Source organism: Alligator mississippiensis, chromosome 4 (genome assembly GCF_030867095.1).
Source record: "Alligator mississippiensis isolate rAllMis1 chromosome 4, rAllMis1, whole genome shotgun sequence".
Taxonomy (NCBI): domain Eukaryota; kingdom Metazoa; phylum Chordata; order Crocodylia; family Alligatoridae; genus Alligator; species Alligator mississippiensis.
In genome coordinates, this window is record NC_081827.1 from 168,667,781 (window position 1) to 168,682,310 (window position 14,530).

A 14,530-nucleotide genomic window follows, 5' to 3' on the forward strand; every position below is an offset into this window, starting at 1 on the left:
ATCATGTAGAATAGAGTGGACAGACACACAAATGATGATTATTTTGGACCATGTATGTCCTCAGATTGCAGTCAAGTGTAACACAGAGGCACTATCCATTACCTCCACCCCAAAAGATGAAGTAGCCTTCTAAATAGCCAGCTGTTTCATCTGCTGCCAAAGCCATTACTCATAAGCACAGCCCTATACAGTTGCTTCCCCATGGTCCTGTTTTATTTGCATCCATGGTCCATAAGCAAATGAGAAATTAACAAGATGTCTGCTACAAAAACTAGGGATGTGGAAGAAAAACAAAGGAAAGTGCAAGCTGTGGCTGATTTGACAACAGGAAAATCCATCCAGATTACAGATGACCAGTTACATCATAAATGTAACCTGTAATGCTTTCCCTTCTCCTCAGTCAAGTAAGGCACTCAGCCCCCTTGATGACAGCTGGGTGGCTGTGGGGTAGATTTCGGATTGATCATCATCCCACGGAGTCGGATTCTACAGGGAAAGCCAGTGGATGCAGGGAGCAGTTACAATCCCAAACTGTCCCTTTAGCACCTAATGTAGGCAAACAGGTCCCACTGCAAACACACACCCATGCCCTTCCATTCACCATTACACTTCTGTAGTAAACCCATTTCACAGGAGGATGAGCCAGCTGAGATTTAGTAAGGAGGATAAAGTCATGGTAAGCCAGGAAGAAGGCCCAGGTGGATCTGGCTCCCCTCCCTCAGGCCATACTCATGAAGAAGCCCAAAGGGGCAGGAGCCCAGGTCCCATGTAGACTGCTCAACCACACCTATGTCACTGGCTTGCAATCCCAACATTCACACGTGTGCAGTAGGGCTGTGCGAAGCTTCAGGTGCTAATCCGATTAGGAGATTTGGCTTTCCATCCCCTGCCTGCTCCCCCAGCTCCCCCCGACCCCTGCCCGCTCTCCCCGCACCCCCATGGCTGCCCCACCCGCCCCAGCTCCCGGTGCTTTTTAAAAAAAAGGCCCCATTCACTGATCGTTGCAGTGGCCTCTGGGCTCCTGGGGGCTTGTGGCAGAGCTCCCCACACACCCCAGGGCAGTGGGGGGCAGCAGGGATTGCCCCCCACCTGATAGCAGCTGGTGACTACGGGTCTTTTTTAAGAGCTGGGAGCTAGGGCCAGGCAGGGCAGCCATTGACTGGGCTGGGAGAGCGGGCGGAGGATGAGGCCTATCAGATTTGGAGATTTGGCCTATTTGGCAGTGGCCAGATCAATTCAAGACAGCTTTTCGAATCACCGAATCAAATCACTGTCCCCCAAATCGGCCAAATCCGAACCTGAAGCAAATACTAGCTGCTTTGCACAGGCCTAGTGTGCAGTGGTACACCCATCACAGCTGACACTGTATGCTACAGGGGCTTTCCCTAAACCTATTTTATTCTGGTTTTTATCTGTAGAACCTGGTGGTTCACTTCCACCTCCCCCTTTTCACTTCACACCAACAAATTGCAGGTTTCTCTGTCTCAGTTGCAAGTAATGAACCCAGCTCAGCTGTCCCATCAGACAAAACTCCCAGATCACTTACTGCCCTCTATTGTCTGTAACTCAGAGACATGTTAGCAGCTGCTCCACAGGGAAGCTCAGCGAGGCTGAGATGTTGTGTCCCTGCAGAGAAACACACACACACACACACCCCTGTTCAAAGATCACTGGTTTCATGGGGAGGGCTCACAGGCTGGAAGGTTTTATCTGCAAGCCACAACCCTGCGCTTTCAGCAGCCATGAGGGCAAGCTGAGAAAGTGAAACCACAATAGTTGTATGCTCCCTGATGCATACACACACACACACACACACACACATATATATGGATAGTTATATATATATAAATATGTATATATATTTAAGATAATGAGGGACAAGAGGAAAAAAAGTCATTTAAATGTCCACCATAACATGCATGAAATTCCAAACATACATGTTGCACCCAGCATCAATATGGAGTTTCTAAAATGTCCATGGCTTTCAGTTCCACATGACTGGACGGAGCAGAAGAGAAAGAACAAATGGTAGAGGTGGGGGACCCACAAAAGGTGGGAGAGCAAAAGCTGGGGCTGCTTTGGTTAATTTCTTACTGTGCAGAGCAACTGCAGGAGGGAAATACTTTGGAGTAGACGGACTGCAGTCATCCCTGTAGATGCCACCATTGGGGGCAGTTAATGCTGCAATCAGCCCAGGAAAAGCCAGAATAAGAGGGTGGCAAACAGAGTGGGTACCCCTGCAGAGTGCAATCACAGGGGACAATTAATACTGCAATTGCCTGGGACAGGACTCTGGAATGGGAAGTGGAGAGAGGTTTTTATCCTCTAGCAGCCTAACCCCAAAGGGGCACTAAGCACCATACCTCCAACTGATATCAATGGGAGTTTCAGCACCTCTCAGGATCAGAATCAGGCCAGGAAGCTGGCTCAGCCCTGCTATAACAACAAGGATGTTGTGATTTGTCTATGACACAGAGAACTGCTGCTCCAACACCCACAGGAACCAGCACTTAGCTTATGTAGACAGATCTCTTGTCAGCTGTAGATCTCAAACCGCCTTTGCTGAACTGCTGTAAAGGATGGCTGTTGAAGTGCAATTCAGGCAGGACAGCACTCAGGCAAGCTCAGCAAACACATTTCTGGGATCAAGTGTAGGCCTGGATGTGACCTGATACCAGGAAAGTGAATGCAGATGAGGAGCATCTGCTCTGGAAAACAGCTCTGGCTCAAAGCCTTTGGAGGTGGGCCACTTGGTGTTGTGCTTAATATAACTATAGAAGAGTGTGTCTTGTGAGACAATCAGGGTAGTCTTGGCTCTGGAGACGAAAGTGATCCCAGAAATGAAAGTAAAATGCAGGCACAGGGTTTTAATCTAAGGGCTCCATGCGCAGCTTGTGCTACTCTGAGGGAAAGGCTTGAGAATGGGAACTGGAAGAGGAAGGTTTTCAAGAGGCAATTTAAATGCTTAACTCACATTTCTCCTTACAAAACTCTTGTCTGCTTAGGAATGTGTTCCAGTGAACAACCTCCAAGTGGAAACTTAAATGAATAGTGTCCTCCAAACCCCACAGCCTGAACCAAATCCCATGTCCACGCCCTCCTCCTACAGAGGCCAATGAATGGAGGGTTTGGGGTAGGCTGGTGGCAACCCAAGCCCAGGGGGAGAGTGCTCACAATAAGATATCAGCAGCATAAGCTGCACTAGATGAGATTTCCACTGTCCTCCTGAAGAGGCAAGGACCCCTCAGGAATTATTGGGTCAATACTCAGCCAACTGTAAGCAGCTTTCAGTTTCATCTAGGGGGCATGTAGAGAAAGGCATTAAAGATGATGATGAAAGAGTAACGCTGTAGGCAATCCCAACTATTTTGATAGAGTTGTGGGTCAGGTGACCTCTATTTTGGAGCTAATGGAAGCATGCATACACTTTGGCCCTTGTGAGAACAAGTTGGTTGGTGAATTTTTTTTTTTTTTAAATAGAATAATTTTAAGTGAATTCAAAGTGAAAGCAAAAATAAATTTGCCAACATGCCTGTCCTTCTGCATGGATTTGCTAACTGCATAGAGAAGACCTCATGTCAAGATCGTGGGGAGGGGAGAAGTGGGAACCCAGAGAAAGTACTTCGTAGAAAGAAATAAAAAAGCAGAGGGAGGATAAGAATTCCAGAAGCTGAGTCCAACTCTGCAAAGCTAGATATGGCACCAGCTTAGCTACTGAGGAATGAGATGCTTCTGAGAGCTTCCCTCTTTTTCCTGCCTGCTCCTTGGTGCTGCCTCCAGGACAGCAAGAGCCTTTTTTTTTTCTTTTTTAATACCAACGAGCCCTTCTCAGCATTTCTTCTTGAGGAACTCCTGAAGATGCTGGCAAACTTCCATAGCTGAGTACCAGGGAACTACAGTGGCCTGGAAGACTCCAGGTTGCTTTTTCTCCATCTCCTGATACATCTTGTGCATGGGGTAGCCTTTCCGTGGGAAAGCAACATCTGTTGAAGTCAGGGCCGTGGAGGGACAGAAGTCATTGGCCCCATCCCCAACATAGAAAGCCTTCTCAAACTCCACCCCTTCCTGGGCTCTCTCAGACAGGTATTCAGTGAGGATTTTGCGCTTGCACATGTTTGCTGGGCATTGGAGGCACTTGTGAGAGTGATAGGGCCCCAAGGTGAGGTAGCCCCTCTTGTCAAAGCCAGAGGGATTGCTAAAGATTTTGCGGAACAAAGAGTAGCAGCCTGCCTCTCTCAAAGCACATTCAATGCCAAACATGTTGGCATCAGAGATGAGAATGATCTCAAACTGGTCTTGATTCTTGGAGAGGAACTGGAAAAGCTCCGGCATCCCAGGTGATAGGGGGATGTTTTCGTAGACCGTCTTATAGTCCAGCATCTTGACCCCTTGGTCTCCCATGTATTCAAAGACCCGCTGCATATATTCGTTGTAAAAGCCTTCCTGGAAGGTTTGGCGGATGTGTTCTGGGACCTCCTGTCCCGGAGCAGCCCTTATGACTGAGTCATCACTGTTCTCGTTGACGATTGTCTCATCGAAGTCAAAGATGAGGAGGTGTTTTGCAGGCCTGGGGGCCGCCATGCTGACGCCCTGCGAGTTGAAAGAACAGAATACATAAATTACTCAAGAACAGGGTGGGGGAAGGCACTTCAACTTCAAACACCCTGGTGCTATAAGGACAATAAATGCAACAGTGAGACTGATAATAGAGGCTGGCAACTCTGCAAAGTAATGCTATTTAGATAAGTCACTGGTGTCCGCCTCTCTCTCTATCTCTTTGTCCTAGGTAGCAGGGACTTAATCTCTTCCTGATATCTTAACCTTGACTTTAAGAAGTTTATCCCTTTGGTAAAGAGATAATTTTGCCCCTGTTAATTTAGGACATTACTGCAGCCAAGACGGTCACTACTAACCTATGTGCTATCCGCATTGTCACAAGAGGACCCAGTTAAGACAATGCAACCATAGGGCAAGATTTTTGCTCTGAAAATGGCCTCCTAGGTGACCTATGTTTGCTTGCTTCCCAAAGAGCCCCTGTCAGTGTGCTTAGTTACAACTGAAATGGGTTGCATGGGGTCCCCCTATATTTACCAGATCTAGAGACTCACCCAGGGCTTTTTATATTCTTCTTGGCACAAAGATTACACTGGGGTGTGATTCTGCAAGTCCAATTCTGCTCTCAATTGCCCAGAGGCAGCATCCACCTCCTTCAAATTTCAGGTCCAATTCACCTGAGTCCTTCCATTTTTGTGTTGGCATCAAACTGTTGATACCCGTACCCAACTGGAATTAGGCTACAGTGGATGAGGACTCTATCTTTAGTTATCTAAGAGCAGTCCCTTATGGTCTTTCAGAAAAGGCTGGCACAAGTGTGCAACATCTGGTCCTGCTATTTGAATGTAGCTAAAATTTTCACTGGTGCCATGTAAGGGAGGATAAAACCCACCTCCATTTCCCAGAGCTGTGTTTTCTCTCAAGGGCGCTGACAGAAGCGACATTTGTTGCATGATCGGCCCCCTGAAAGTGCTCTACAGTTGTGCCATGACACACATGCAAGGCTGCAGAGCACTTTAAAAGTGGCTGATCACACAACAAATTAACCCTCACCTAATGAGGGATCAGATAAAGGCAGTCCAAAGCAGAGTGCCTTAGTTAACTTCTGTCAATCAATGTATACTATCAGGGCTGGGCTGATGTAGCTCAGCCCTGCCCCTGCCACTGTCTGCAGGAAGGGAGGGGGAGGGAGCTGTGTGTTGGGGGTTTATTCAGCCTGACCTGGAAGCAGGGTGAGTAGACTGGACCCCCCCACCCCCCGGCAGACAGCGCCTCCCTCCCCCCTCCAACAGCAAACAGCTGTTGGGTGGGTGGGATTGTTTTAATGCATGGTACTTTCTGTAAAGTGCCATGAGTTAGAGCGGGTAGCTGCATGTCTGTCAGTGCCTAAAGGGCCAAATGAAAAATAGTGCCCTGATGCTGCAAGTGCCTCAGTGCAGGGAGAACCCTTTACTTCCATTGGCCTTACTGAAGCTCTGTAGGGACACAGGGGGCAGGCTGGAGAGGTTTGTAGGAGCAGGGCTCTATTTCTGTCACCAGAGGCTAGTAGAAGTGCCTTGGAATATGCACAGAAAGCAGATCAGCTGAGACAGCTTTGCAGCTATCATTCCCAGCATGACTGCACAGTACCAACACAGGTGCACTTATTAACAACAGCCGCTTCATAGGTCAGAGAGAGGAGACATCGATGTGCAAAGGTCAAAACATGTGAGAATTGCACTAACCTTAAACAGGCATCGCAGCCCAACACCCTCAAAGCACCTTTTCATTTTTAGCACATCACTCGCCAAACACCGCTTTTCCTGATGTTACCGTTTAAGGCTCCCTTTGAGTTGGTCTCATTGCTGTAAACCACAAGGGTAATTTGGTTAACGATCACTTAGCTTCTCCACTGTCACCTATGGGTACTGTGTTGTAGCTGCAAGATTTCTCTGATTCTAAATAAAATGACTTCTCTTTTCTGCTACACAGAGAACACACCAGCCTTTTTTAAGCCTGGCCATGTACCTTAAAACATTTGACTCCCCACTGCAATAAGAACAAGAGAGGAAGAACTACTGTATATGGGAAGGGGTGAATGGACGGGGAAAGATTGCTAAATACAACTGATGTCTCTTACCAATTTCAAGGATTTAGGGCCTGCCTATAGGAAATGAGCCAGCATAACAGAGCTATGGTGGAATACCTCCCCTGTGTAGATACTCCATTCCAAAAATTAAAAGTGATTTTATTTTGGTGCAACTCCCCTGCTTTTTCAGTAGAGTCATTTTTTAAAAGAGCTACTGTGGAGCAGAAATGCCAAGTGACTGCCCTGTTTGAAGAAGCCCTGGCTAAGGGAATAACCAAGCAAGCATAACATTCTGGACAAGGAAACGTATTTGTTTTGTCCTGGATTCTGCTGACCTCTTGTGGCCATTAACTAAATAGGGTTCCAAAAAACAGGCTTCAACTAAAACCTTACGCAGAACTTCCTGTGCTGAGGACTGGAAGCTCCCACTGAAGCCAGGTGAATGGCTGGAAAAATCTCCCAACAATTTAGCAGAGAGACTGACAGATAAAACGGGAGGAATTTCAGCTTGGAGTCAACTCTTGTGGGAAAAATCAGGCGTTACTATCTTGGCTATTTCAATTCAATGAGGTGGGGAGCATGGGTCAGTTTAAATCTGCTGTTTTGAACTAGTTCCTGCTAGAATCATGGAACACAAAAGTTATCTGAAAAAATCCAATGTATAAATTTAAAAGGAAGTTGTTAACTAAAAATCAAATTCCCAAACTAAAAGTTGGTAGGAATAAACTATTATAATACCCAGAAACACATGACTTTTCTTTCTTTTTTTTTTTTTAATTTCCCTAAAGCAGGGGCTGGTTATTTATGGCCTGCAGGCTGCATCCAGCCAACAGAGCCATTGGATCTGACCCACAGGTGTGGAGCTTTGACAGCATTAGGCTGTTTGGGGAGTTTTGGCTGTAGGCGTTCTTCCCATGCTGCTATGGGGAGAAGCACCAGCTGAAGGCAGATCCTAGCACCTCTGACATGGGGGTAGCAAGGGGCATTGTGGCCCGCAGCCAGAAAAGGTTGCCTATTGCTGCCTTGTCACAGCATTGAGGTTTCAAATGTTCCAAAAGGAAACAAAATGAAATCAACCATAATGATATTCATTGTTCAAGAAGACACAAGCATAACAAGTAAACACCAGATACATGAAAAAGTCATCTGCATTTTATAAAATGGGCTTGGTTTTAGTGATGTGTTAATGGCAACAGAGATAAGGAAATAATATTTTCCTTTACAATTAATGGTAAAGTTGACAGTGTCCCTTTACAAATAACTTTCATACACACTTGGCTGTTATGTGGAAGTTGGCATCAACTTTCCATTCACAAAATTCTACTTGCAGTTTCAGTAATGGTCTTTGCAAGGCTAAGAATTTTATGAAGGGAAAATAACTTTTGGTCTAAGTCTAATGTGGAAGCTCAGAGAAAGTATGCTAGTTCTTAAAAAGTCCCAACAGAAAACAACTACTAATTATGCTAAACCTCAGGGAAATCCACACTGATATGGTAAAAAAACCCAAAACAAAAAAACCCAAAGAAAACCAAAAACAAACAAACAAAAAACTTACCTGCCTTTTCAAATACCCTCCTAGACCTAATATTTCAGCATTGGCTCAAATCAGTAAAGGGTAAAGGATCAGGCCCTCAGATATTTTTAACCTAATCACATCTAAGACAGACATTTAAAGTCTGGTGCATGAGAATCTCAAAAAGCTGTGCTGCCTTTGAGTCAAGCACTGTTACATACTGTTGGTCTATTCATGGAAGAGGAAAAAATCCATGAATAGGTCAACATAACCTGATCATTTCATTTTTACTCTTTGCCTTATCAGAAATCAATATTATTGGGTCTGGAATTCTGTTCTCCAACTGGATCCCACAGCAGGATTATCTACAGAGTCCACTGAAAGATGTTTGCGTCTCAGGGAAACATTTTGCCTTTCCTCCTTGGCAGGAAAGTTTCTTTGAGTAGATGTGATATTTTTTATTAAACCAACTGAGTAGTTGGAAAAAAGTTCTCAGCAAGCTTTCAGGCGCAGTCACCCTTCTTCAGGCATAGGGAGTCTCTGCTGTTCTGAGGCTCCAAGAAATGAGAGAAACACATTTATGTTCTTAGACCAACATGGCTACAACCAAAACCCAGCCCCTTCTCCTTGGCCTTCCAGCTTCACCTCCCCCTAGCCATACTATGTGCAGTGGAGCTACTTTGGAATTCCTGGCCATGACAGAATTTCAGCTACTCTTTACAAAATCTACACAATGAAAATGTACATGTGCGCAAACCTCCTGTTTCTTCTGATGAATAGGTGTTTGGGAATCAGTCAGTCTTGATATGCAACCTCAGTGGAAGTGTGCATCTGTCATCCCTTATTTTACAGAGGATCAAATGAGAGGTAGATACGATTAGGCTAGTATTTCCAAAAGTGCTTAAAGGCATCAGATGCCCAGTTCTACTGGGCTTCAGTGAGAGGCAAAACCAACTCTTTTAGGCATCTTTGAAAATCTGACCTAACTGTTTGGACCAGCATCAGATAGCAAAACTGGAAGACCCTAAAATAAAACTCCAATACTATAACTTCCATATCCTCTTCTCTAACTGCTAGACCTCACTCCTGCTGACCCAACAGACTGAAGGTCTCTGAGAGAAAAAGTAGAGGTCCAGATTTATTGCCACTTCATATTCCCAGCAGGGTGTATCCAAGAACATCATATGTATCATATGCAATGATGTCATGTGGGGAGGGATAAATGGGTGACCTCCTAGCCAATTTCTATAAAATATGTAAGGTGGATTATCATTGTGTAGTTAACTGGGCAGCTTGCTGCTGAGTATATTACACTGCCCTTCCATATGCTAGCAACAAGATCTATGCCTCTCCTGTCTCTGTCCAGCACTATTTCAGAAATGCCCAGTACCATATTTTAACAGAATCCAGCAGCAGCTTCTTGATGTTGGGGAGGAAAGCACGAATAAAGTGTAACCTTGCAAGAGTTACAGGCAGGGAAGTCTAATGGTAAGAGCACTGGACTCTATTCCTGCCTCCAGTCTTCTGGGTGACTTTGAACAAGTCACTCCTCCATTCCTGTGCCTCATTTTTCCCATCAAATACTCAATGTCTTTGTAAAACGGCCTGATAAAATCTGCTATATTAAAATTAGATACCATCATTTTAATATCCCAGGGTATTGATAACTTTGCTCATCCATTCCTTAATGAGAGCACACTCTTTCCAAAATGGGTGGAGGAAAGGGTTGTAGTCATGCAATTTTTTGAGTGATCCACTCATCCCACCTAGTAATGAACTGTGATGGTACTTGGTAGTATCCATGTCAGAAGCTGAATCAGCTCCTGACCAGTAAGGAAGAGTAGCACTGAGAAAAATGAAGTGTAACAGGACACACTTCTTTCTCTCCTAAACTAACCTATTCAGTAAACCAAGGAGCATGTGTAATGTTCCGTGGGTGAATCAGCAATACCACATGTACAAAGCAGGCATACGTGGCACGTGAGCCGTTGGTTTTAGATTTGCTAAGCAACCAGATTTTGGGAGGGGTTAACCACAAGGGAGAGAGAAAGAGTGCTGTCCACAGCTATCAATTACTTCCCAGATGACAGCGTGCTTGAACCAGACATCATGTTTCTCCATCACTGTTGGACTCCCCACCTTTTCCCACAACTGAGAAATTTAAAACTACAGTTTTGGTTGGAACAGAATTTACACAGATGGCTCTCACTGCTAGTTCTTGTTGGTCACACAGACCAAGAGTGTTAAAAACAGAAAGATGAGGAAGGTCCGTGAGGCCATAATCAGCATACTCCAAGGGTTTCTTTTGGAATGAGCATCTAAGAGTATCTGACTGTGTTTGCCCTGCAATTTTTAACCAATGAGCTCAAGTGGATATTATCCCTGTTAGAAGAAAGTAGAGGTAAAAATGACTGGCCCAAGACCACACAATAGAATCCCAAGTCTCTAGTCTTCCTGTCCTCTATTCTAACCATTAAGCCAGTTTGTTCCCTTGTTTTGCTGGACGACGCCCCGCTAAGAACCTTGCTCTATGTCACGTTGGATCGATATGTGAGAACCATTAAAAGCCTTCAGTAGATGTTGCCAGCTTTCCCCTAAGGATGTTCCACTCTTTGGCTCTAACAAGAACGGAGCTTTGGAAAGGCTCTCCCGAAGAGCTATTTATACGTTGTGGTGACTCACCTAAGGGCTGCTTCCTGTGTGGATGTTCTTCCACCTTCTGTAAAAAAAGTAGTCCCTCCAAAATAAAATAAAAGTGGCCGTACTTCCTAACATTATTCAAAGCCTGAATGTTGAAACAGAAAATAGAACAGAAGTTTGCTTATTAATTGCATGAAATACTGTTTTTAAAACAAAATTTATTTGGACAAAGCTCACAATGCAAGACAGTGGAAGGAAGGGTGGGGTTGGGGCTGTCTCCCAGAGAGGAAGGATCATTTTTGGACAGGGCAGCAGTTTTTTTAGACCCACACCCTGACTTTTCCCCTCCTTTAGTGCAGAAAGGAGGGTAATCTCCAACCTTTCTACAGGTTCCTCTGGTCTTGAAGGAGTGACAGAAATCGGTTTGTCAGCAGTATTTCTTATCTAGACTATCTATATACCTCTGTTACAGTACATTCGGGAGGAATTCTGTACTATCGTGTGGGGGGGTTTTGTGTTAACTTGGGGTTTAATCCTGTAACAGGTTAACCACATGACTAACTATTCAAAGCAGCAGTTGCAAATCTCTCATGCATAAATCTTTATAGGATCAGGTTAGCAGGAATCACATGAAACAGAGCATGAATGGGGCTTACTCATGTGCTTATGTCTTTGTAAGATCAGCCCTTTATTTCAGTCCTGAATCGCTGAACTTTGGAATCATAGGAGGCCATAACATTTTTCTGAGGGAAAAAAAAATACAGAGTGCTGAACTTTAGTGCAATTGTTTCCTGGGGCTCTGAGTCATGCTGTTCTTGTACAATCTATTCTCGCATTTTGGTTACTTCACGTCATAAAAATATACTGCAAGAATAAACAAAACCCTGCATCTCCTATACATTGGGAGACAGGATCAGAGCTTGTAGGTCCTTTGGGAACCAAAAGCTCCCATTAACGTCAGCAGGAATTTTCTGACTGCTTATGAAATGCAGGGATTGGGTCCTTGAAGATCAAACTTGATTCAACTTTCTCTCATTTCCCAACTTGCAAGTGACTTTGCTCAAGGGAGGGGGAAGCGAGGTTATTTGAGTCCATCTAAAGCGTTGAATGTGAGATGATGGAGATTACATGTTTCCTGCTAAAAGTCTCCTGTCTCAGGAGCTCTCAAACAGTGCTCCTTCCCTCTCTCATGCATATACTCTCCTTGTCAGGTTTTGACTTTTAGCCTTATGAAGTGCTCTTCTATCCTTTTAGTGGTTAGGCCATACTTTTCTCTTGTTTATTCTGAACCAGCTATTGATCTACCGTTAAGCCAGCTGCTTTCTCAAATAAGATCAAAATCAAGAGAAAGATGACTATTTACTAGTCCCCAGACAGAGCAAAAAAACCCATCTTTCCACTCACTAGACTGCTTCATTGGATGGGAGATTCAAAAAGTGACCATCCAGATTTTTTGTTCAAGTGGGCACTGTGTCTTTTAAGTGTATGAGTCATGAGCACAGGGCCTAGGAAGCACATTTTTTATTTATTTAAAATACTGTTAAGTATGTAAACATGGAGCTAGGGTTAGATTTTTTTAAGCACCTACACGATCTTGGAATACAAGTCTCACTGAAACTCAATGGGCTTTCTGCTCTCAAGTCCTTCCAGGACTTGAAATTCCCAGTTTTGGTAAAAGGTCTGATTTTCACAAGGGCTGAATATCAAGCAGCTTCCATTAACTATAGCAGAAGCAGTGGAGTGCGTGGCACGTTTGAAGAGAGCAGGTCATTTTTTGAAAAGCACCTAAATGATGGATTGTCAAACGGGAAGTAAATGGGGGTACCTCTAAAAACTTTTTACTTAATCTACAAGGAATGAATGCCCTCATTTGAAAATCTTGGACATTATTTCATTTAGTTGTACTTTGGTCCTTTATAATAAGACTTAAACATCATGTCCCAGGTTCACCAGGAATGGCATTTTCACGTAGTCTAGCTCAACAGCGAAATAAAACCCCAAACCTATCCTCAAATGCAGATACTGTCTGACAAGTGCTGGAGGGTTAAACAGCTTTGCTGCAGCTCTAGGTCAACTCAGCTTGTAATTGTGTTAGATTTTTATGTCTCTCACATAGTAAGTCACCAAAATATTAAAATCAAGACCAGGGTTTGTTTGTTTTTTTAAAAAACAGCAACAAAAAACAACCAAAAAATACCAAGACAAGGAAGATGGCAGCATTTTTGATTTACCATCAAGTCTAATACTGCTTATTTCTTGGCAGAATGTGGTAGATGCCTCCCAGGGAAACGAAGGCATATGTCAAGTTGGTTCAATTTTTAGTGGCATGTTCCTTGCCCTTCAGGGACAATGCTATCTGTAAGGCGATTTAAAAACACGTTTGCCCACATACAGCAAAATAACCTTCCTTTCTCAGTTGTGATTTTTAATTATTATTATTTCGTGTCTCAATTGCCAAGATGGATTTTAATTTATAGCCGCTAAATATAGCCTATGCTTCGCTAGTCTCCCTCTCAAAGATCTGGTACAGCTTGAAATACCTATTAACGTTCATAAAAACCAGGCCAGATGGTAGCTGGTTTGTGGGAGTCCCACAGAAATGCCTGACCCAGAAAGCCCCATGGATGAACAAACAAGGTGCATGTGCGCGGGGGGAGGGAGGAGGTGGGGGAAGGGCTGCAGGGGATGAAATAAAAGAAAACTTGTGCACAAAAGTCTGTGTTGCACGCTCCCTTAATACAGCCGCTTGCTAATATGCTCTATTTATGGTGCCCAAAAGGGAGTAAACCGTGGGTCCTTTCCTTACCTCAGGTTGAAGGAAGACCTTAATTTGGCTGCAGTTTCTTACCAGGGACAGCAGGCAATGGGGAGACGGGAAGGAAAGAGTAGCTGGACGCAGAGCCAGAAAGGAGCCCCCGGCGTGGCCAGGTGGGACCCTGGGGAGCTGGGCAAGGGCACCGTGGGTGCTGGTGGTAGGAAGAGGGACGAGAAGCGAATCCAGCCTCGCGGAGAGCCGGGAGCGCGCCCAGACCCTGCCGGCGGCCGGGCAGCCCCCCCGCGGGGGTCGGAGGGCTGGGCTGCCCCCCCGGCAGGACGGCTCCTGCCTCCACCTTCGAGCCCTTGCGGCACCAGTCCCCTCTGCCCCGGCCCGCCGCGCCCGAGATGCCCCCGCACCTCCCGCCTGCCCGCGCCGCGGACTCACGTGCGCTGCCCGGTCCGAGCCGGCTCAGGTCCCGCGGGTGCCCGGGGTCATCGGGCTCCTGCGGCGGCTCCGCGGCTGCCCCGGATCCGGGGCCCTTTAAAGAGCCGGGAGCGGAGCCGGCGCGGCTCCACGGGACAACTGCAGTCCCCGCACGTCAGCGCCCGGCAGCCAATGGCAGCGGCGCCGGCGCAGATCAAGGGGAACCGGAGACCGCAGCGGAGGAGCAACCCCCCCCCCCCCCCCGGGCAAGCCGGAGGGGGGGGGGGGGCTCCCGGTCCGCCGCCCCCCACAGACAAGGCGCTGCTCGGGGCCAGGGAGCCTGCCCGCGTGTGCTTGGGAAAGGACACACACGGGTGTGAGCCACACAGTGCATCTCACAGACACAAACACAGGTGTGACAGCATACATCTCAGCCACTCAGTGTGACAGTGACACAACTACATTGTCCGAGTGTGACACCCCCCCCACACACAGTGCAAGTCTCACAGGCACACACGCACACAGAGAATAACAGCATACATCTTAGCTACTCAGTAGTGACAGCTAGTGTCTG

At 45.9% G+C, this 14,530-nt stretch overlaps 1 protein-coding gene across 6 annotated transcripts; it reads right to left on the bottom strand.

The window, feature by feature from the left end:
- Positions 1 to 32: 32 nt before the first annotated feature.
- On the bottom strand, positions 33 to 14,116 carry PHOSPHO1 (phosphoethanolamine/phosphocholine phosphatase 1). 6 transcript variants are annotated; one of them, XM_059727040.1, is made up of 5 exons: positions 13,978 to 14,115; positions 11,432 to 11,518; positions 10,818 to 10,920; positions 6,279 to 6,398; positions 33 to 4,590 (listed from the first exon to the last, which is right to left on the bottom strand). In XM_059727040.1, the coding sequence occupies exons 4-5, from the start codon at positions 6,321 to 6,323 to the stop codon at positions 3,829 to 3,831; spliced, it is 807 nt and encodes a 268-aa protein (XP_059583023.1). In that variant the 5' UTR covers positions 6,324 to 6,398; positions 10,818 to 10,920; positions 11,432 to 11,518; positions 13,978 to 14,115; the 3' UTR covers positions 33 to 3,828. The 6 variants fall into 6 exon arrangements, with proteins under 6 accessions (XP_059583023.1, XP_059583024.1, XP_019338153.1 ...); XM_059727041.1 differs by lacking the exon at positions 13,978 to 14,115 and adding an exon at positions 13,582 to 13,886; XM_019482608.2 differs by lacking the exon at positions 11,432 to 11,518.
- Positions 14,117 to 14,530: the final 414 nt, after the last annotated feature.